Source organism: Micromys minutus (assembly GCF_963924665.1).
Source record: "Micromys minutus genome assembly, chromosome: 1".
NCBI classification, from domain to species: Eukaryota; Metazoa; Chordata; class Mammalia; order Rodentia; family Muridae; genus Micromys; species Micromys minutus.
Window position 1 is genome coordinate 259,137,096 of NC_137969.1, and position 21,163 is coordinate 259,158,258.

The 21,163-nt window shown below is 42.9% G+C and overlaps 1 protein-coding gene across 2 annotated transcripts in view; it reads left to right on the forward strand.

Annotated features, from left to right (window-relative positions):
- RAPGEF5 (Rap guanine nucleotide exchange factor 5) overlaps positions 1–21,163 on the forward strand; it is a gene marked incomplete at its 5' end in the record, with an annotated part of 212,147 nt that overhangs the window by 37,313 nt on the left and 153,671 nt on the right. For both annotated transcript variants that reach the window (XM_080940475.1, XM_080940476.1), the window contains 5 exons: positions 1,921–1,971; positions 3,919–4,025; positions 7,909–8,030; positions 9,573–9,741; positions 19,875–19,941. In XM_080940475.1, the coding sequence (XP_080796601.1) occupies positions 1,921–1,971; positions 3,919–4,025; positions 7,909–8,030; positions 9,573–9,741; positions 19,875–19,941 (516 nt within the window). The remainder of the gene's footprint in view (positions 1–1,920; positions 1,972–3,918; positions 4,026–7,908; positions 8,031–9,572; positions 9,742–19,874; positions 19,942–21,163) is intronic.

Genomic DNA, 21,163 nt, shown 5'->3' on the forward strand with positions numbered 1-21,163 from the left:
GTCAAAACCAGCATGGCAGCCATCAAAAATAGAATAGTTTATAATATTTTCTTTTTTCAAGCAACTTGCAGATCTTTTCAAAGTTTATTAGCATTTCTGGATAAAGAGTCAATGCTTTTATTTGTTTAGTCAAAAGATAATTAGTGTAGGGGCTATCTAGAATATGAAAGAGTCAGGACAGAAATTTCTTTTTAGGTTAAAATTTGGTACAAGGTTCACATACCACACATCAGTGCCTGGCAGGGTATGTTTGGTAAACACGGCAGGTTATTTTAAGAAATGGAGCTGGCAAGGCTAAAAGCCAGGCTCTGTAAAACATCAATTCTTAGAGTCCAGGTGTAAAGCACTTTTAAACACGGGTTGGGAGCTCAGTAAGTGTTGGTTTCTCTGTTCTTCCTGAACCACAGTGGAACGAGATAATCATCGTCCTCTTCGCTTAGGCATCTGTGGGGTATGTTTCTGCTTCCTAGATTGTTAGGGAGGGGAAATTAGCTCCTACAGTTCAAACCATACAGCAAATACTTAGTTGATATACAAAGAGCTAGATAAATGAATGAAAAAATAAACATCTTTTTGTAACTTCATATGCTGGACGTCATGAGACCAAAGCACTACAAAGTGCCAGCACGGGTTCCTGGTGTGTCTCAATGCAGGGCACCCCTAGTTCTGTAGCATGAATAGCACCTAAACAAAGATCTCTAAAGAGTATCAACCCCCATTCCCATTGGTGGGACTTCACTTGGGAAATAACCATCTGGTATACCACCTTATCACTTTGAACACATAGGATGTCATCTGATTTTAGAGGCTAGGCTGAGTTAGGTGTGGTTACCAGTTGTGTAACAGGAGTGCAAACTTGGACTTTGAGGTCCTGTGGGTCCATTGTGGAAGAGAGTAGATTTGAACAGAAAATTGTATGACCAGGTATGTGAGTGGCAGGTTGCTCTGATGTATATGTATGTGTATGTTCATGGGTGGGTATACTTTTGTATGCATATGTGTGTGGAGATCAGTAGACAGCCTTGGCATCATTCTTAGGTGCTAACCACTTATATTTTTGAAATACGGTCTCTCACTGGCCTACAGCTTCCAAGCTAAATTGGCTTTTGAGTGTGTCTCAAGGATCCACCTGCCTTTAAGTTTTTAATTCTTGAATTACAAGTATATGCCACCTTACCCATTTTAAAAACCAACATGGGTTATAGGGATAAAACTCAGGTCTGCATGCTTGCAAGACAAAAACTTTTCAGACTGATCTCTCTCTAACATCCTGACACTTAGATCTTCCAAATTTTGTATTTTGTCCGTTTCATGTATGTGTACATTATTTAGTGAGCATAATCTACAGTATCCTCTTCAAGACCTAGGGACACTTAAATCTTAGGGATAAAATTCCTGTGGTGCTGAAGAGAGAGAAGGCAAGACTATGTAAGAGGTAGACTGTAGACCTGAGGGCTTTGAGTTAGCTCCTGTAAGCTACCCATGACTCACTTTAACTGGAAGGACACAGTTTGGGGAGATCTGTCTGTTGAAGTTTGTAGAGTGTGGTTCAGAGGGGGAAACTAAAGGGCAGAAAGATTCACTGAGAGGCTAAAGTAGCCTTTGAGGTAGAAGCAAAGGAGGACCAGGAGTGAAGTGAGGGGTCTGAAGACACAGATTTCTTTGTCACTGCTGCTGCCGTCCTCTCTGGGGAGGAGATAGTCAAGTGGAGTCCTGACTGAATGATGTGAAGGTAGATCAGATGATCTTAGGAGACACTTGAAATTTATTATATTCATCTTCAGTGTGGATACTTTTTAGGCCTGATACTTGCATTGCTTTGTTTTATTTTGTTATTGTTATTATTATTATTATTATTATTAAGTTTACAGTATCTGTTTGAGTTTAATTTTTCCTCCTTTTCTTTTTCTCTTAAAATAGACTCTCTCAAGAAGAATTTCCAATCCATACCTTGAACATAGTCCTTCTCAGGTATGAAGCTGTTTTCTCTATCCTTCTGTATGTTCTGTAATGGTGGTTGACAAATGCTGGTGGAGAATGTTTATGTTAGATATGCCCTGACCTGGAATTTTGCAGAGATAATGCACTCATCACACCGTCTCCCTGTCAGGGAAGACCACCAAAGAAACTGAAACTCCCTGACCATTGCCATGATTCATGATGTTCAGGAGATAAGAAATAACTAATTTCTGCATGTCTTGAAATCAGTGTAACAGAGTAAATATGTAACTAAGTTTTGTATTGATGGTAACACAAGAGTTTTCAAATAGTAATCATTGTACACAACAAGACTAGACTCATGTGTAGTTCTGTCTAAGGGCATTGTCCTCTATGAGTTCACCACTGAGAAGAGATGAGCATGTGTTTGTTGTGCTATATTAAAGAAGCAGACACACTTTCCCATTCTTCAGAACAGGAGATGGAGATGAGGACCGTGTCTGCCTTGCTCTGCGCTATGTTATGCACCTGGAATAGAATCTGTATGTGTCAGCTGCTCATTAAATGCTTTATATTATTGAGTGAACCTTGTAGGTGTCAGGACTAGTTAAGCATCAGCTGACTCATGCCTCTGACTCAGCAACTTTCTGTCATGTCAGTTGCTCAAGATTTGATTTTTAAAAACTTGTTATCAAGGCATAATTTCTGGCCATTTTTACTTTCTCATCAAATTCTGTTCACGTGATGATACTGGGAGAATTAAGTACAAGCACTTATTTCCTATCAAGTCATGACCAATATATTATCAATTTGTTTGCTTTAAAAGACAAAATAAAATACTTTTAGGTGAATAGTTTACTAAGAGGGCCAGAGGTATAAGTGCATTTGCAGAGTATTTGCATTGTGCGCACAGAGCCCTGAGATCAAACCAATCACAGCCAGAAAATAAAAGAAAAAGGAGTTAACAAAAAACCAAATAGGGACTGAGAGATGGCTCAGCAGTTAAGAGCACTAGCTACTCCTCCAAAAGACATGAGTTCGATTCCTGGCATCCACACAGTGGCTCACAACCATCTGTAACTTCAGTTCCAGAGAATCTAGTATCTTTGAGTTTCAGAGGTTTCAGGCACCATATGACACACATACTTACATTAATACATTTGGGAGGAGAAGTACTCATACACATAAAATAGATTTCACAGTATGCAAGAAGGAGAACAATCGGAAAACTGTAAGACTTTGGGAGCTTACAGCAGTTCCATAAGCATTTATCTTAGGAAGTAAGCTCATTGCGTTTCTCCTCCTTGGCATATGAAACAGCCTGATGATGCTACAGAGGAAGGTACAACTCTGTAAAATGAGGTATTTTAAAAATAGGGCTGAGAGCTCAGCAGAGGTGCCTATCTTCATCTCCAAGGACAGGGAAGGGATGAGAGGACTAGGACGTTAGATGAAATCTTTCTTTGAGAGACTGAATTGGAAAGTGCTGTGAACTCTGAGGTTACCTGATGCTTCAGGGCAATGTAGCCTGCTGTGACATTCCACCATCTTTAACTTATCCACTCAGTGTAGAACTATCTTCTGAGAGCTTTCGTATGCATGAGTTAACAATATGGCCAAACTAGTAGATTTGTTTGTGATTAATCTAAATAGACTAAATGATTCTTTAGTTTTCTGTAGTGATTAAAGCACTATATTCAAGATAATGGATATTTTACACAGAAATCTTTGTGTTTTAAAAGAATATTGCAATTATAGTTAAGTACTGTACATTTGGAAAAGTTATTATAGTCTGATAGCCTAAGTAGACCATCAGCTAAAATAAAGTAAGGTAATTATAGGCCAGTAGCTTCATAGGCTAAAATGTGTCTGAAGCTCAGGGAATTGGTCATGAAACTTATATATAGCATGCTATTGGGAGTTCACAGACTGTCACATTATTGTTCTATATTCACAGTGATTGTTGGTCTTTTCTTTTAGATTTATGGAGAGAATTCTTCTTGCGCAGGAAGAGCGTTAAGGAATATTATTATCGTTCAAGCAGCTGACCTGGTAAAGGACAGAGTGAATCTCAAGGGGTTTTACAGGTAACACAATTTCTTAACACCTTGTCAGAAAACCAGCCTGTGATACAATTGTAACCTTGAGCACAGAGTAGCAGGCTATCTATCAGTCAGAGGGACAGATGTGTTCTCTCTGCTGAGGATCCTAAGGGTTGCTTGCTTATGGCCATGGTTAGGATTCTGGGTCTAAAAGAATGTGAACTCCTAACTACATGATTTCTCTCTCCCTCTCCCCCTCCCCCTCATCTCGCTCTTATTCTCCTGAGAGGTGGGTGCATGCTACAAGACAGGAAGGTGGACTAACACTGAATGATCCCAAAGGAAAATTAAACCAAGAGGAAATGAAATATTATTTATTGTCACTTTTCTTCTTTTTTTCTTACAACTTTATTTAAATAGTGTCGCTTTTCTTAAAGAGATAACAACAGAAGTGGGGTAGCACTCAGGCATCACAAAAAGGAGGGCATAGTCTACCAACAAAGGATGTTCCTTCAAGTTATAGAAATTTAACCTGTAAAAGAAAATCAGTTTACTATTCCTGTTTTTTTCGTTGGCCACAGGAAACAAATGTTTCCATTGGAAACATTTCATGATGGTCTGCATCCTGGGAATAGTGATTCCCAGATGTTTGGGGTTAAGAACTCTTGTCTGAGGTATAATTTATACACAAAAGTGCACAAGTCAAGTGTATAACCAAGTAAATTTTTATTTACTATATACCTATGTAATCATTATCTGTTTAACTATCCTTAAGATACGAAGGGTGTTTATATTCTAGAAAGTTCCCTCATGCCTCATAACAGGAACCAGTTTCTGCAAATACAATGTTTTAACGTTTTGTTAGCATATATCATTATGTATAATAATGGGTTCATACTTGTGCACAGTGAGTTTCAGCCTCTGCTGTTGTCTGTGTAAAGTCCCATTCATGTTGTCCCCTCCCTGTTTCCCACAAGCCTCTCTTCTATTGTCATGTCTCTTTGTTGGGGGAGGGGGCAAAGTTACATGAGTGTAGTTGGGAGTTTGTTTCTAGGTGCGTTGGTACCTTACCAGTTCCTTGTGACACAGAAGGGAATGACTGTCCTTCTCTTAACAACTTTTAGCAGATTATAATCCCCCAGGGATGTGTAGGGTCCCATTAACCCTGCCCTCATCATGACCAGGAGTTGAGAAGCCTAGTCTTGTGGAGAAGTTGAGTACGTAATCACAGCCTGCTGTGAGCTCAGCAGTGCAACAGCCAACTTCGGGAAGAGTCCATTTTGGATAATGGTACCTGTAATGTCAGGGGATGGGGCAGGTGAACAAACAGGAAGCTGAGAAATCACATCTTAACCACCAGCATGAAGCAGAGGGAACTAACTGGAAGTAAGGCTAGCCAATAAATTCTTAAAGCTCAGCCTCAGTCATGTGCTCCCTCTAATATGGCTGCACCTTCTAAAGCAGGGTCCCCATACCAGATACTTACTCTACAATTTACAACAGTAGCAAATTATAGTCATGAAGTAGCAACAAAATAATTTAATTTTTGGGGGTCACCACAACATGAAGGACTATATATTATAGGGCTACAGCATTAGGAAGGTTGAGAACCCATGGTCTAAAATTCTGTCACTTTATAAATAGTAACATCCCAGGGACCAAGTGGTCAAATCCATGAGCCTACAGGAGACGTTTTACATTCAAGCCTCTGCACACACAGAGAATGTAATAACAAAAGTACTCCCATGTCCAGTGAACATCCGACTGTTTAAAACTAGCATTGCAGACATAAGTCCTCATGTCTAGTTGTAAGCAAGCTCAGAGAACCCATGCTAGTCATGGGAGGCAACACTAAAGTCTACCTTTGCTCTTAGGGTGTTTGTATGTTTGTTTTAATTTGTTTGTATCCCTGAGGGCATTGGTTGAAATGGAGATCTAATCTGGTCCATGGAGAGGTGAGCGATCCAGGTTAGAACGTATTTAGGGTTTTATAGGAGCAGAGTTGGGAGGGAGTATGTATTTGTATGTTTTCTCCATTATAGTCCATGGACTGATTAATGTTCTAGGATTGAAGATAAATTACTAACAGGGTTGTCTAGGATGGATCACTTAAATTTGTCTGGTGGTAAATGGAGGGGCTGTGTCCCAGTATGCTAGGTGAAAATCCACAATAAAGGCTTTGAAAAGTTTCTATTTAGTCTGTGCAATAGAAAGAGCGTGTTAGTTCCTGAGACCTTATTTCCCTTTAGATACATGAATCACTAACTGCTACCAAACCCTTTATGTTTTAAAGTTTAGTGTCTGTGTTATCACAGATAATTGGAAATTATAATGGGAAGAAAGAAAGAGGTAAAAAAAAAAAAAACAAAATTTCTACCCCAGAGATGGGTAAAATGCAGCTGTCTATGGGTTTACATGTATGTGTAGCTCCTCACCTCCATATGGACACAGGTTCACATGTATGTGTAGCTCCTCACCTCCATATGGACACAGGTTCACATGTATGTGTAGCTCCTCACCTCCATATGGACACGGGTTCACATGTATGTGTAGCTCCTCACCTCCATATGGACACAGGTTCACATGTATGTGTAGCTCCTCACCTCCATATGGACACAGGTTCACATGTATGTGTAGCTCCTCACCTCCATATGGACATGGGTTCACATGGCTCTGTAGCTCATTACTTCTGTATGGAAGTGCTACCACCTGGTAACATAGCTCTGGGTTGATCTGATGTTCCACTGAAGCTTCTGGATGGAGTGGGAGACTTAAAATACACTGTGGCTAAGAGCTACTGTCAGCATTTAGATCTCTGTGCTCCAATAAGCTCAGAGTTTAGCCTTTCCGCTCCTCTCCACCCTGTAGACTTAGGCTTTTAACTGGATTGTTGTAGATCTGGCCAACAAGTCGGGGGATTAGAAATTAAATGCATAGCATCTCATCTCATTTTATTTGCTTTCGAGATATTAAGGACAGAGTTTCTTTTTGTCCCCAATGGTTTTCCTGGTCGGATGGATGGGAAGAGCAACTAAAAACATAATGACGAGGTTTCGGGAGGGGCAGAAAGGGACCAGATACAATGAAATCAATAGTGTGTTCGGAAATGGTACCCGTTTTCCATTAAGGTTGTCATGGCAATTCTGTGATTTAACATATTTTTTCCAAGCCAGTGTCTCAAACAGAGTAAACCCTTCCAAATGAGACAGGAAAGTTAAGAGAGTCTGGGCTTTTCGGTCATCAGCAACACCTAAGGGATTTTTTTTTTTATTTCTTTTTGGATGGGGTGGTTGTCTAAGTTTCCAGGTAGCTTTGATATATTAAAATCTACACCTGACAGCATCCTTGTTCATCCCTGAAACTGCTGAGCACAGTGCTGTTGAAAGGCCTGGACTAGGAGACCTCATGACCACCTGTGCTCAGACAGGCATAGTGGTAGCTACCGGATGCAATGTGGAGGTTTGGCTTGTTCAGCAAATGTACGAGTGCTTCTGTGTTCCAGGCCGTATCAGACAGGCAGAAAAGGCTGTGGAGCCTCAATGTTTTGAGAATTTGGAAAATAATGACAGTATTTAATCCATGGACTAAAGTGCTTTCCAAGCCCAAAGATGCCGGCTAATTGAAAGAAGCACCGAGAAATTAGTTAATTAACACTCTGATCCTTAACATGAAAGGTGTCTTACAGAATTAGAAGTTAGTATCGACTGTTGGTCTGATTGCCTGTTTTCTTGCCTCCAGTGTCCTCATGTAAGAGAAACATATATCTGGATGCTTATCACTATATTAGCATTAGCCTGAAGATGAAGAAGAGGCAATGCCATTTTTTTCTTGGTTTGCTTACTTTAGACAAAGACCTGTGAAGGGAATGGCGTCAGGCATTGTTTTGTTTTGAAAATTTCTCATTGCTTGTGGCTTTGCTTTTTTCCAGGAGAAGCTGCGTGGGGTCCGAGCTGGTTGACTGGCTCCTGGAACACTGTCCTTTTGTCCAGTGTCGATCTATGGCCATTGGGGTCTGGCAGCTCCTACTGGATATGGGGATTATGTCATCAGGTTAGTATCCCTTACTTTGAAGACACGGTCACTGTTTTTGTTAAACTGCTAGACCAAACCATGCTTGATCTTCTAGCGGATGTCATAATCTGGATGGAAATCGTATTTGAAGGTAGATTTTTACACTCATATTTTCTAAGTAAAGATGACAGATCATTTTTGATTCATTTACTTTCCCCACACCCTCTGTGGACATGATTAGGTACTTGTTGATTGCAGACTTACACTTGGAAAAGTCTCTGCCTTTCTCCCTATTCATTCTGCTCATAAACATTCTTTTTTCAGTGATATCTTTTGTCGCTTCAGATGAGTGGTTTATCATGATGTGTATAATCATCAGAAACTGATTTATGAGTGCTGTGTGTGCTGTCTTAGTTAAATAATCATGAACATATAGATGTGTGGGTTGTGAATATCACTAGCTGTTCAAACAGGCCAGAAAATGATGCTTAAGTAGAAGCTAAGCTAGATGGTTGTACAACCTCTCTCTTCTTAGTTGGACTTAGGGAACTGAAGGAGTAGAAACTGAACTGACTTAATCTTTATTTCTCGGGTGCTAGTCAGTACTGAGAAGCCCTTGGTTTTATAGATGATAAATATTGAAGGCAGTTTCTGGTATCACTGTCAAAGAGCTATGCAGAGGGGACATGGCTGTAAATGTCTTAGTCCCTGATACCTAGCACTCTTCTTTTTATTTTAAAGATTTATTTATTTATTAGATGTGAGTACACTGTGGCTGTTTTCAGACACACCAGAAGAGGGCATCAGGTCTCATTATGGATGGTTGTGAGCCACCATGTGGTTGCTGGGAATTGAACTCAGGACCTCTGGAAGAACAGTCGGTGCTCTTAACCTCGGAGCCATCTCTCCAGCCCCCTAGCACTCTTATTTAGAAAGCCAATTGACCATTTTTGAGGTGGGGAGCTTTTATTGGCTCATTGGTTAACATTAGATTTCTGGTTAACCACACATTTTGTGTAAATGCCTTTTGGAACCATCTCTAATTTTTTGATTCCTTTCAAACAGGCTTTCCTAACATCAACACTATGGACATTTTGAGTTAGACAGTTCTTTGGTGTCGGGGGTCACAGAGAACTGTCCTGTACATATAGGAGTTTTTGCAACACATCCGTCTCTTTTTCCTTCTCGTTGCCTGTAGCACTCCATTTTATTGTGACTACCAAAAATGTCTCTAGACATCACCAGTTGTCCCCGCAGCAGGGCCACAGTCACCCCCAGCTAGCCACTAGTCTTGCTGGCTGAAGCCTGCTACTATGCTGTGTTTGCAGCATTGCCTGCTGCCCTCTTTGAATTGATATTGATTTGGTCATCTCGTGTCTGTGAAGCAGAAAACATAGCCCATGTGTGAATATATCAATGTTATATCAAAGTTCAAGCAGTGAAGCTGACCAGCCAGTGAGTGAAGTTCAGGTGTATGAGCACAGTCTTGCCTATGGTTTCTCCTTAATTATTGGACTTTCCAGTTTCTTACGTGATTTGTGACTCTAAAACACAACATTTTTGCTTGTTTGCTTCCAACAGTGGACCAACACCTATACTTTCAGGATAACTACGTTTTCTACCAGTTTTCTTCGGATGAATGCAGCTACCTGTACTGTGAGTTTGAAAGAGAGGAAGAATGGCAGAAGGGAGTCAAGCTCTTGCTGGAGCTTGTGCGTCTCATTCCCGCGAGGGCCGGCATCTGTGACCTGTGAGTAGGTGCCACTAGGTACCACTGTCAACTGTATTTCCTTAGAGAAGATGCCCTGCACCTGCAGATCCCCAACTTGTTTGAGTGCTAGAAATACTATTTCTAAGTTGAGGGAGGTAAGACACTGCTGGAGATTCCTTCCAGCTCCTACAATGGCTCCATTGCTATTCCGATCCTAGGTATGGCTTCTCTACCAGCTGCTCCACGATGCTTCAGACTCTCTGCTAAAGAAATAGATGATCTAAATTAGGTATAAACATATGATGGGGCCAAAGTTGGAATGAAATAATAACTCACGTCTTATGTACTGTCCAAGTCGTGACTGTGCTAAGAAGGAGCTCAACAGACATTTCTGAAAATAATCTAGATGCCATGTTTGGCAAATCAAAACATGTGAATCATTTATCACCACCTGAAGAGAGTGAGTCACTGAATGGTTAAAATTAATTAGCAGAGGCTTCCTTGAGTCATGGTATGAGGATTATGACATGCCTTGTTTATCCTTCGCAATAGTGAAGAGCTGATTTCAGAAGGGAGTTGCAGATTGAAATGTCAGCTGAATCACTTAACAGAGTTCTTCAGGTATCAGAACACTGCCCCATACTGTTGCCTCTTAAGACAGGTGAACTGCCCTTACTTCTCAGGTAGAGACTGTCGCTTCCAAGAGATGCACTCCTCCGACTGTAGCAAACATACCTTTCTCTTATTAGCTAAAAGTGACACTGTTGAGTGGTTAATTCAGTCTTTCGCCAAGGATATATTAATGATGCATTTCTGATAGGAAGTTTGGATGTCAGGCATATATTTCGTGTCAGGCCCTGTACTAAAAGAATGCCTTGCAGTTTTTTGTTTCACCTCAGAATAATTCTTTAAGACAGGCACTGCTAATTTCTGTTTTACAAGTGAGAAACTGAGGCACTGCAGTCAAACGCCTTGACCAATGTCGCACAGACAGGGAGTATAGTTTTGGTGGTTGCGTTTACAGCGGCCGGTCTAACTTTTGTTAAGCTCAGTGTTTTACGCCTGCTATGATGTGTTCTCAGACGTTAGCAGATGGTCCCATCATAAGAGAGTCGTAAGAGTTCTGGAAGCATTAGAGGACTGTGATGGCAGGTCTGTCTTCACCATGGCAGGCAGAGAGCTGTGCTTTAGGAATGTAGATTCCAGTGTCACTGAATGATGTCAACACGGAGCACCCTTTGCCATGCTCTTTGTAGAGGTCAGATGCATCTAAGAGAGGTCAAGGCACATTTCAGCAGATTCCAAGGTGCTCTCTAAGAAGGAGTGACATGGCTTTCTAACCAGGCATAGCCACGGTGACTGACATTAACCCCAAAGGACTGCCATTCTCTGATAGGGTTCCTCTACCATTTCCTGTTTTCTACATCCCTGGGCATGCTCAGATTAAGGAGGGGGCAGGAGGGTACTGAATAGTCTTGCAGGTAGTCATGGTTTAACCTCCCATGCCTCTCCCAGATAGCAAGTCAAAGTGCGGGTGTTTGAGGTAGCCTTGTGTAGATTAACTCCAGAACCTGCTCTAGTTTTTTAAAAAGTGCCAGGTATTTTAAAAATTCAAGCCTTAATCTGTTCCAGATGGCTTGCAATCTCTTGTCATACCTATTACTGTGGATACAAATGGCAGGTCCTGGGGTGAGAACAGACTATAGAATGCCACATTCATCAGCGAGTTTCATGCACTTGGCATGAGTATTTGGTCACAGTCACTTACTGGTCCAAACGGTCACTGGAGACCCAAGGACCTGTTTATTCCTTTAACAAGCACCATGCATAAAAGAATAAAGTTACTGAACCACCATTTTCTTCTGGAGAGAGAAGACATACATCCGGCCTGCATTAGAGGTATGGCCCAACTTCTGTGCAGCAGTTGACTATTCTTAGATCATTGCCTCCGAGCTCTTCCACGTAGAATAAAGGATGGTCAGAGAAAAGATGCCCAGGGACATTGTCATCTTTCAGTCGAATTGCACACTCTCCCATGGTTCCTGCACATACTTTCATTATAGCTCTGACTTTGTCCTGGAAACTCCATTGTTTCAATCTTCAGCCCACACTGGCTCTCCTCAACTGCTGGAGCTAAGCTTCTTGTTTTGCCTTTTTTTCCCAACTGTTAAGTTCTGCCCAACCCTCAAGGGGGAGCCCATGTCCTCCCTTGCCTGTGAAGTTTCCCTGATGTCCTTGGACTGTCTTAGACTTGCAGTTGGCAAATCCCTACTATTACTGTTGGTAAATTTAAAGGGAAGATCTGTTCCTCTGTGTCTCTCTTAGCTTTATGCTCTTTCGCTCTTGACTTCTAGTTGCAATGCCCTCTGAAGTCCTTTTGATTCTCATTTTCCATTTATGAGCTAAAATCTTCATCCTGTGGTGCTTTTAATAACCTTTTTGATATTTGAAAGCTATTAAGCTCTACCTACGCAATTCCACATTAGGTCCCCTAATTTGCCATCCTTTCTAAATGACTTTAAAATGATGCCAGAAAACCACTTAATGTCCCTGTATAAACACAAATCTGTTCCCTTCAAATGTATTTTTAAAGAGGAAAAGACATAATAAAGGGGATCTTTATGATTTAAAAAGGGACGAACGGCCTCCACAGTGCCTACCCACAATGTCCACAGCAGGAAGAGAGATGGTATTGTGCCTGCCCGCTGCCTAGTTTGAGCAAACAAATGTCTGACACTCTGTGAAATAGTCTTTATTCCCTTATGAAATAGATAACTTGAAAGGATTGAGTTGGTTGTCAGGGTATATAGTCTCAGGGAAAGAGACCGGTTGTAATGCCTCATTCAGACAGGAGCCCAAATTAAGTTATCTGGGATAAACTTCTGACATATTCTCTCTCTCTCTCTCTCTCTCTCTCTCTCTCTCTCTCTCTCTCTCTCTCTCTCCCTCCTTCCCTCCATTCATTTGTTCTTTCTTTTTCTTCACTATGGATGGGAGGAGAGGAGAGTGAGTGAGGTTTGAGAAATTAACAGTAACACGAAAGACAGCCTAGTCGTTCCATCGGGACTCGTACAATGGTTCGTCATGATGAGACCCTGATTGAGAGCTGATGCTTCTCAAAGCCAAGACCCCGCTTGGCTGCAATACGTTGTCTCTCTGCTCACAAGGGTAAAGAGGCTGGGCTCCAGTCTGTCCCTGACCCTTGAATACATAAACCATAGTCTTCCAGTTACAGGCAGGTAACATTTATGTTATTAAAAGACTTGTCAGGATTGCTAATGCTCAGTTCAGGATACAGAGGATATGTAAAGAAAAAATAGGTTTCTGCTTTTTTGTTGTTGTTTTGTTCTAAGTGATCTGGTGTCTGCTGTTCACATGAACACTCATCCTAGGGTGTACCTTTGGTCTGACACAGTACAGTTATTCACATATGGTGTCTGCTTCTTTCCCTGCTCTTCCACAGGATGCCCTGTGGGACGTGGGAGGTAGCTAGCATGGGCCACTTTCCTGTCTGAGAGGAGGCTTTCTCCACTTAACAGGACCTGTGATGACTGAAAGCCTATTTACTGTGTTGCCAAATAAAGTGGTTGAGTTTCAGTCCTGGTTCTCCTGGACAGGTCAGCATCTTTGACGCTACGACTCCTCTTCTTTTGAAAGCAGCCTTTGCCTGGGCTCCCTGGCACAGCATCGGCTGCCTCTGCCATCTTACTGTCGGCACTGATGATGTTTCTTCTCACTGCATGGACTTTGTGTTCCAAGGGTGGTGGAGTTTGGGGCCTTGCTTGACCTTGAGGAGATGCCCTTCTAAGGGCTGGTCAATTCATGGGGCAAGTCAGGAATTTGTCTGTGCAAGAGCTTTTCATGTGTGCATCAGTACAAGCTCTGTAGTGCAGTCCCCTCTTTGGACACTTGGCTTTCACCTGCCCTGAGCACAGCAGGCCCAGGTACCAGGCAAACAGGGACAACCCTGTTCCCTGGAGTCAGGTGAAACTATTCTTACTAGCCTTTCTTCAGCCTGTTTAATCCTGCCTCACTGTTACTGCCTGTGGAGAACACAGACCAAGGTTCTCCTCTGTGTCTTCTCTCCCCACTTCTGCCTTGCTGATTGTGGAGCTCGGTGTGACATGACACGTCTTCTCCTGGGAACTGTAACACAGTGCCATTTCACAGCATTGTTTTTCCAAATCTTCTGGCCTCTGATCATCCAGGCTGGCCATGCTTGAATAATAGTAAAACATGCATTTAAAACCCTGACCTCCAAACACAAAGTGTTCAGAGTTTAGTCTTTGCTCTGCTTTTCACGCATGCGTTCAACATCAGCTCTACACCAGTGACATCCAAACCCAAGCACCCTGTATAACAACAACCTACCTGCTAAGCCACCCTTCCTGCCCCTCACTCCCCTCCCCTGCCTCTTACTCCCCTACCCTGCCCCCTCACTCCCCTACTCTGCCCCTCAGTCCCCTCCCCTGCCCCTCATTCCCCTACCCTGCCCCTCACTCCCCTACTCTGCCCCTCAGTTCCCTCCCCTACCCCTCACTCCCCTACCCTACCTTTCACTCCCCTACCCTACCCCTCACTCCCCTACCCTACCCCTCACTCCCCTACCCTACCCCTCACTCTCCTACCCTGCCCCTCAGTCCCCTACCCTATCCCTCACTCCCCTACCCTGTCCCTCACTTCCCTACCCTGCCTCTTACTCCCCTACCCTGCCCCTCACTCCCCTCCCCCGCCCCTCACTCCCCTACCCTGCTATAGTTTCTTCCTGACATGTAAACAGCACAGGAAATTCTCGTTTCTCCATAGTGAATGCTTCACAGCTGTGACCAAGTTCAACTCTGCCATTCACCTCTGTCCCAGATCTGCCCTTTGTACTTATGACTTATCCTAATTAGATTTTCTGGACACTTGGAGAGGAAAAACTACTGTCTGGATAAACAAATACTTTTTGAGTAGTAAATATTTTCATGATTGAACTGGCACATTTTGTCCTTGGGTCATAGGTGAAGAAAGTTTCCATTCATCTCTTTAGATTGCTGTCAGGTCAGACTGGTCTTAGTCTTTGTGGTTTCTCATTACTCCTGCAGCCACGGAGGTGGTGAGTCCCCCCAAATCTCCATTTATAGACAGGGGTTCCCAGGCGTGGGAACAGATGGCGCATTGTTATCAGGCCACATCCATGTTTGAGAGCAGTACAGGGATTGTAGGAAAATTTGACCCTCTGTGGCTGCCTGCACTAGCGTTTGGAATAGTGGTAGGCACTTAGCTTCAAATCCCCCAAATAAACTCTGAGAAAGAGGTCCAAGGACACCCGATTCCATTCAGCCTTAGCTCAGCATCATCACTGTGCCTGGGCCGAGGAGGCTCACAACAGTGTGTGGCTGCTCAGAAAATGTCCTCTGTTAGTATAATGGCTGGCAATGGAAAATAGCCTCTGAAGAAGTCAGCTGTAGTCATTATGTTTAAAAAAAAATTACTTTTCTGTCTTTTCCTCTAGGTATTTGCTCTGTTAAATGAACAGTCCTTCCCACCATACCGGAATTCAGTGTGGGACAGGAAGATGTCGTGTGTTTGTGTGTGTGTGTGTGTGTGTGTGTGTGTGTGTGTGAAAGTATGTGTGTTTGCGAGTATGTGTGTGTGTGCCAGTGTGTGTGCATGTTTGTATGTGTATTTGTGTTATGTGTGCATGTGTGTGTACCAGCATGTGTGTATGCATATGTGTGTATGTGTTTCATGTGTGTATGTCATGTGTGTATGTTTATATATGTATGTGTATTTGTGTTGCGTGAGTGTGTGTGAGTATGTGTGTGTGTATGTGTGTATGTCATGTGTGTGCGTGTTTGTATGCATATTTGTGTTGTGTGTGCATGTGTGTGTATTTATGTGTATGCATGTGTGTGCATGTGTGTGTGAATGATGACGCTAATAAATAAATAAAATCAAAGACCGCAGAGATCAAACAGTGACGCCATCTCCCTCAAATAGATTCAGCCTTTATTAGTCACACGCTCTTGAAGGAAGGATGGTTTCACTTTATCTGTGAGATAGGAAGCCATGTAAGGAGTTTTGAGCTCAGAAAGACTGTTCCAGTTTGCTTTCTGTTGTGATAAAAGACTCTGGCCCCAAGCAACATGGAAGGAAAAGGTTTGGCTTATACTCCAGTCCATAGTCTGTCACTGAGGGAGAAGTAGGAAGAATGCCCCGAAGGAAGAGCCAGTAGCTGTCAGGCTGGATAAGTATGTATCCTGAGGCCACAGAGGGAGGAGACAGGGAGGACCAAGGATGACATCAGAGACGCAGTGCTGCCTGTGGGACACTGTGGGAAGAGAGCAAATTGTTCTGTGCGGTGGTGTGTGTGTGTGTGTATGTGTGTGTGTGCGCGCGCGCGCATGTGTATGTTCTGTGCATGTATGTATGCAAGTGTGTGTATGTGTGTCACACACATGGGTGTGTGTCCTGTATGTGTGTGAACTCATGTGTCCTATGTGTAAGCATGTGTGTGTATCTGTTGTGTGTGTACATGTGTGTTTCTGTGTGTGTGTCTGCACGTATGCATGCAAGTGTGTGTGTGTGTCCTATGTGTGTATGTGTCTTGTGTGCATGTGTGTCTGTGAATGTATGTGTGCAAGTGTATGTGTGTGAGAAGCACATAGGTGTGTGTCCTGTGTGTGTTCACTCAAGTGTGTCCTGGGTGTATGAATGTATGTACCTATGTTGTATGTGTACAAATGTGTGTTGTACGCATGTGTGTGCATGTATCGTGTGTGCATGCATACACACGCAGGTTGTATATGAGTGTGTTTGCATGTGTCATGTGTGTGCCCTGTGTGGCATGTCTTGTGTGCCTATCTGTGAGTGTGTGTGTGTGAGTGTGTGTGTGAGCACATGTGTGTTCTGTGTGATTGTGGGCGTGTGTGAGTATGCGTGTGTATGTGTGTGTGTGTGTGTGTGTGTGTGTGTGCACACTTTGTTTTTGTGGGCAGAGGTATAATTTGCTGGTTAGCAGGGTCGAGGGACAAAGAATACAGCCTTTACCATCCCCGCATCCACGTGGTAGAACTCTAAGGAATTAGATTTCACAAAGCCTCTGCCTCTGGAGCTCAGCGCACTCATTCCCTTGGAGAACTTCTAGCCCTGCTTCGTTGGAGAGCAGAGTCCTTGGGAAGCATCCCCGTGATTCTTAAAGGGAACACCTGCTAGACCAGAGTCACCACCTATACTCAGGCAGGGCTCTGTCTTCCTAGGGCCACTTCCTGTCCTCTAAGGTGCCTTCCACCCAAGGTGTCTTTGTTTCCACTCACTAGTGACTGCCAAACCAGGACCACAGCTTCTCTCCCTTCTCCTCTCTTGTTCACTGAGCACCATAGCATGTTCCAGTGATAGTGGAAACTGTACAGACAGAACACTGCCTGCCTTTCTGTATTTTTTCTTTTCTGCTTAATCTGATGGTGAAAACTCAGTCTTTCTTGAGTTGCTCTGTTGTATTTGCATATGTAAATAAGAATTTGTTCACATTTTGTAAAATCCATTTGCCATATTAAGCAAACACTATAATTCTTGCTTTTCGTCAGAGCTGGGCAGGGTGTTAAGTTCCAAGTGGCCACAGTGGGGTGTTGAGAGCAAAGTAAGGGACCAGAGTCTCCAGCTGCTTTCTTGTTTTTTCCAGCTCCCCACAGTTTGCCTGTGATCACCAGCCCTGCTCCCCTGAGCTTCCTCAGGCTCTGTGAGATGTATGAAATTCCTGGTGTAGGGGGTTGTGGACCCCCTTAGCAGGGAAGGAAAGATAGTTTTAAACTTAACCGCTGTCAGTAGGCAGTGAGGCTACTCTGGGTGGCATCAGGGAATCTGGATTTTAGAAGGGAAATCTTGGTGTCTGTAGGAGATAGAACAGGACAAGACAGACCAGAGTCAATCAGATGGGTTAAACGTGGTTTCGGTTCTGTATTCTAGTGCAGCTGAGGGCCTGAGCTAAAGGAAGGAGAACGGGAGGGTGGTTGATGGCGGGACAGTCGCAGTGGGTACAGGAAGGATGGATGGTCACAGGGTACCAGAACATCGAGAGAGAGAGCAGGAAGAGGAAAGCAGCGTGTTAATTTAATTATATATGATTCTGTGTGTGGGGGTGAACATCAGGTTAGTGGAATCGGCACCCAGCACCACTAGAAAGGTAGGTGGAGAAACAAGGCATGCCGGTCAGGATTCAGACACTAGAGAGAAGCCTGAGGGTTCTAGATGTTAATCTGTAAAAGCCATGGTGACTGAGGAGGTGAAGTAGGCTGCAGGTTACAGATAACCCCAGCGAGAGCATCACACTGCCCCTCCTGAATTATCTTCGGAAATGTTTTTGCCAGGGAGTGTTTTGTGCTGAGGGTATGATGGGAGATAGTTCTGCCTCTGAGCAAAGGTTGGCATTACTTTTCCAGCGGCTGCTCGTGAGACATGAGACTCCCTTGGAATCTCAGCTCCTCGAGGCTTTTTTGAAAACTGATTCGTGGTTGAGACTTTGTTAGTGCAAACTGCCTCATGCCTGCTAACTAAAACTTTCAGGAGTTGTTTGTGATTTATTACTTAAGGCATCTGGAGAGACACACATGGTGGAAAGAAAGAGCAGTGTGCTGTAACCTTATGCAGCGATATGTTTATTCATCATGAGGGTCAAGTTTTGTCAAACCTTCGTATAGAAGGCGGAATATGGCTCCTTATAGAGGCGGAAATGGCTTCCACACCGTAGTTCCTCTCTTCCGGAACTGCTTGGGTTGGCTGCAAGGGAAGCTGGGACATGTAGTCTTTTAAAAAATCAGGCACATATTGGTTTGAGTCTGAGAAGCCTAGGAAGGCATAGTCCTTGTTTTGCTGCAGAGATGGGTAGGTGCAGGCACATAAGTTCGGTACTGGGCTCTATGGTGTCCTTGGTCTTAATTTCCGTTCAGATCTGTTCACTTCACCAAGTCAAATTATGTAAGCCAAATGCAATGGTTTGAATTGTGTAAGACTTTAAATCTCTTCTCAGTACAGCCTCCTTTTAACGGAAATGTGAATTTCAATAATGATCGCTGTTAGAATACTTGCTATGCGGCTATCCTTTAAAAAGACATGCAAAGGTGAAATACTCAGCTTCCTCTGCAGATCTTTAGTTAGGTAGTGGTTCAAACATTTAGCTGTGACACCAGCAATTAAGGTAGGTGACAAGCTGAGCTGTTCTTCATAGCTGCTTCTTGCTGTTCTTATAAAGGCAGTGGCTTTTATTTTTTCCTCAGATTTGAAGGATGTGACTTTCTTTCTGAAAAGGAGTTGACTAAGGTTCATAGAATCAAGTAAGCAATGATCAAATTGACCAACTAGTTCATTCCTTCTTCCAAAGTTGGAGCTCCATTCTGTGGAGAGCTGGGAGACAGCCTTTAGGGGAGTGCTTCAGCCAGCTCACCTCAGCTACATGAGATGATTTCTGCATTCTGATACTTTGCTTTACAGATCAATTACCGAGAATCTCTCATCCACAGACTGTGCTGAAAGAGATTGCTTATGGAAAAAGATTTAGCGTGCAATTTTATATATTCATTTAGCATTAATTCATTGTTTTCTTTGGCCAAACCAGGAAAAAAAGATTTATAAGATTTTTTTAAGTATAAGATTTGTTATTGTATACATTTGTGAATATAATACAGGTGATTTTTTCCTAAAGAAAATGACCCTGTCTTATTATGTGTTATTTATTTATATTTGCATAACTTCATTTTCTCTTCAGTTTGGCTGTGATTTCCTGAAAAATCAGAGTTCCTTCTTTCTTTCTTTGTAAAATTTGTACAATAATTTCCACCATGGGATTAAGTCTAAAAATTACATTTCACAGTAAGTTTTCTTGGGCTGAAACTCATGTGTAGTGGAAAATTCATATTTCATAGCTTCACAGTTTTATTTAGATTCAGGGGGAACCCGGTGTTTAGCCATCTTATGTTCAAATGCACACTTTTTATGATTGTATCTGTAGATTAGGTGTCCCAGGGTCATCCTGTGATGTCATCTGAACTCAGCTGGTCCATTAGGAAGAGCTACTGGATAACTGATTCCAAGCAATAGGCTCTGCCAACACTGTTACCTCATACTTCATAAATTTGTTAGGTAAGTTTGAGCAACCAGTGCTAAGGAGTAAGTTGTTGTTTGTTCTTTTAAAGGTCTCACCAGAAAGTAGAAGACTCGGAAGAAAGCAGCGATGAAATTCTTGCTCGGCTAACTTCTGCGGTAAGACAGTTACCCTATGTGAGGGGAGAAATAATGAGAGCAGGTCACAGGAGGGAGGTAGTTTGGGTACAGATGGTTATTGTTGTGAAAGACCCATTGCAGGGTACCAGCCGATGGGCTTGACTGAACCCTACCGTAGCCTCCCAGTGACATCACAGACTCTTCTGGGGAAGTATCAGCAGCCTTCCTGCTATGCCAATTGCTCCCGGGCTTTGAAATCCAGTGTGTCTTAACTTGCTACACAAAAGGGAAAATACTCTGTTTCTTCAGTCAGAAAGAAAGAATCATGTCAGGCAGCAGAAGGTGATGACATGGGTTTTAATAGTATCACAACATGGTCGTTACATTTTGTAAGGCCATTGAAAAGAGTGGTTAGTGGCTTTGCTTGCTGCAGGGCAATTCGTGACTTTGTTGGGAAAGCTGGATGCTCATGCTAGATTTAATTAATTAGTAAAGTTAGTTAGTTAGTTAATTAGTTAGTTATTTGAGACAGGGTCTCATTGTTTATCTCTGGCTGGCCCAAAATTCACTGTGTAGAGTAGGTGACCTTGAACTCAAAATTCTGCTTCCAGAGTAAGGAGGTTACAGGTGTGGGTCACCATGCTTGGCCTGGTGGGTGCTAATCCTTAAGCTCATTTTTGACAGGCTCCAGAAATCCCAGGTATTTAAACCCTTAAACATTCGGCTTGGCAGTTTCTGAGATGCTTTTCTCACTCCCCTTGAGATTCTTTGTGCTGTGTTAAGACCACGGTCCTAGCTTCACTTGCTTTGATCGACGCCATGACCAAATGCAGCTTGGGAGGAGCACTGACTGATGCTCGAACGGCTTTCTTCTTCTACAGCCCAGGTTCTGCCAGGGCTGGCACTGTCCATGCAGGTGAGGTCTTTCTACATACATTCGCAATCAAGAAAATGCCCCACCGACATGACACAGGCCAGTCTTTTGGAAGCAATCTCCCAGCTGAGGTTCTTGCTTTCCAAGCATGTCAAGTTGATAGCCAAGATTAGCCTTGGCACCCCTTAATAAAATGCTAATTGCAGAAAATTGTGCTTGTGAATGCATGTAAATGGAACCGTCTGCACAGAGTGTGACACACCAGGTCTCCTCCTGGACACAGCTTGGAGGGCGAATGCCCTTTACTACCCTGGAATACATTTAGAGAAGTAATTTTGGAACTGATATGGTAAGCCTTGATACAGAGCCTCTCGTGAAAGGGATCTT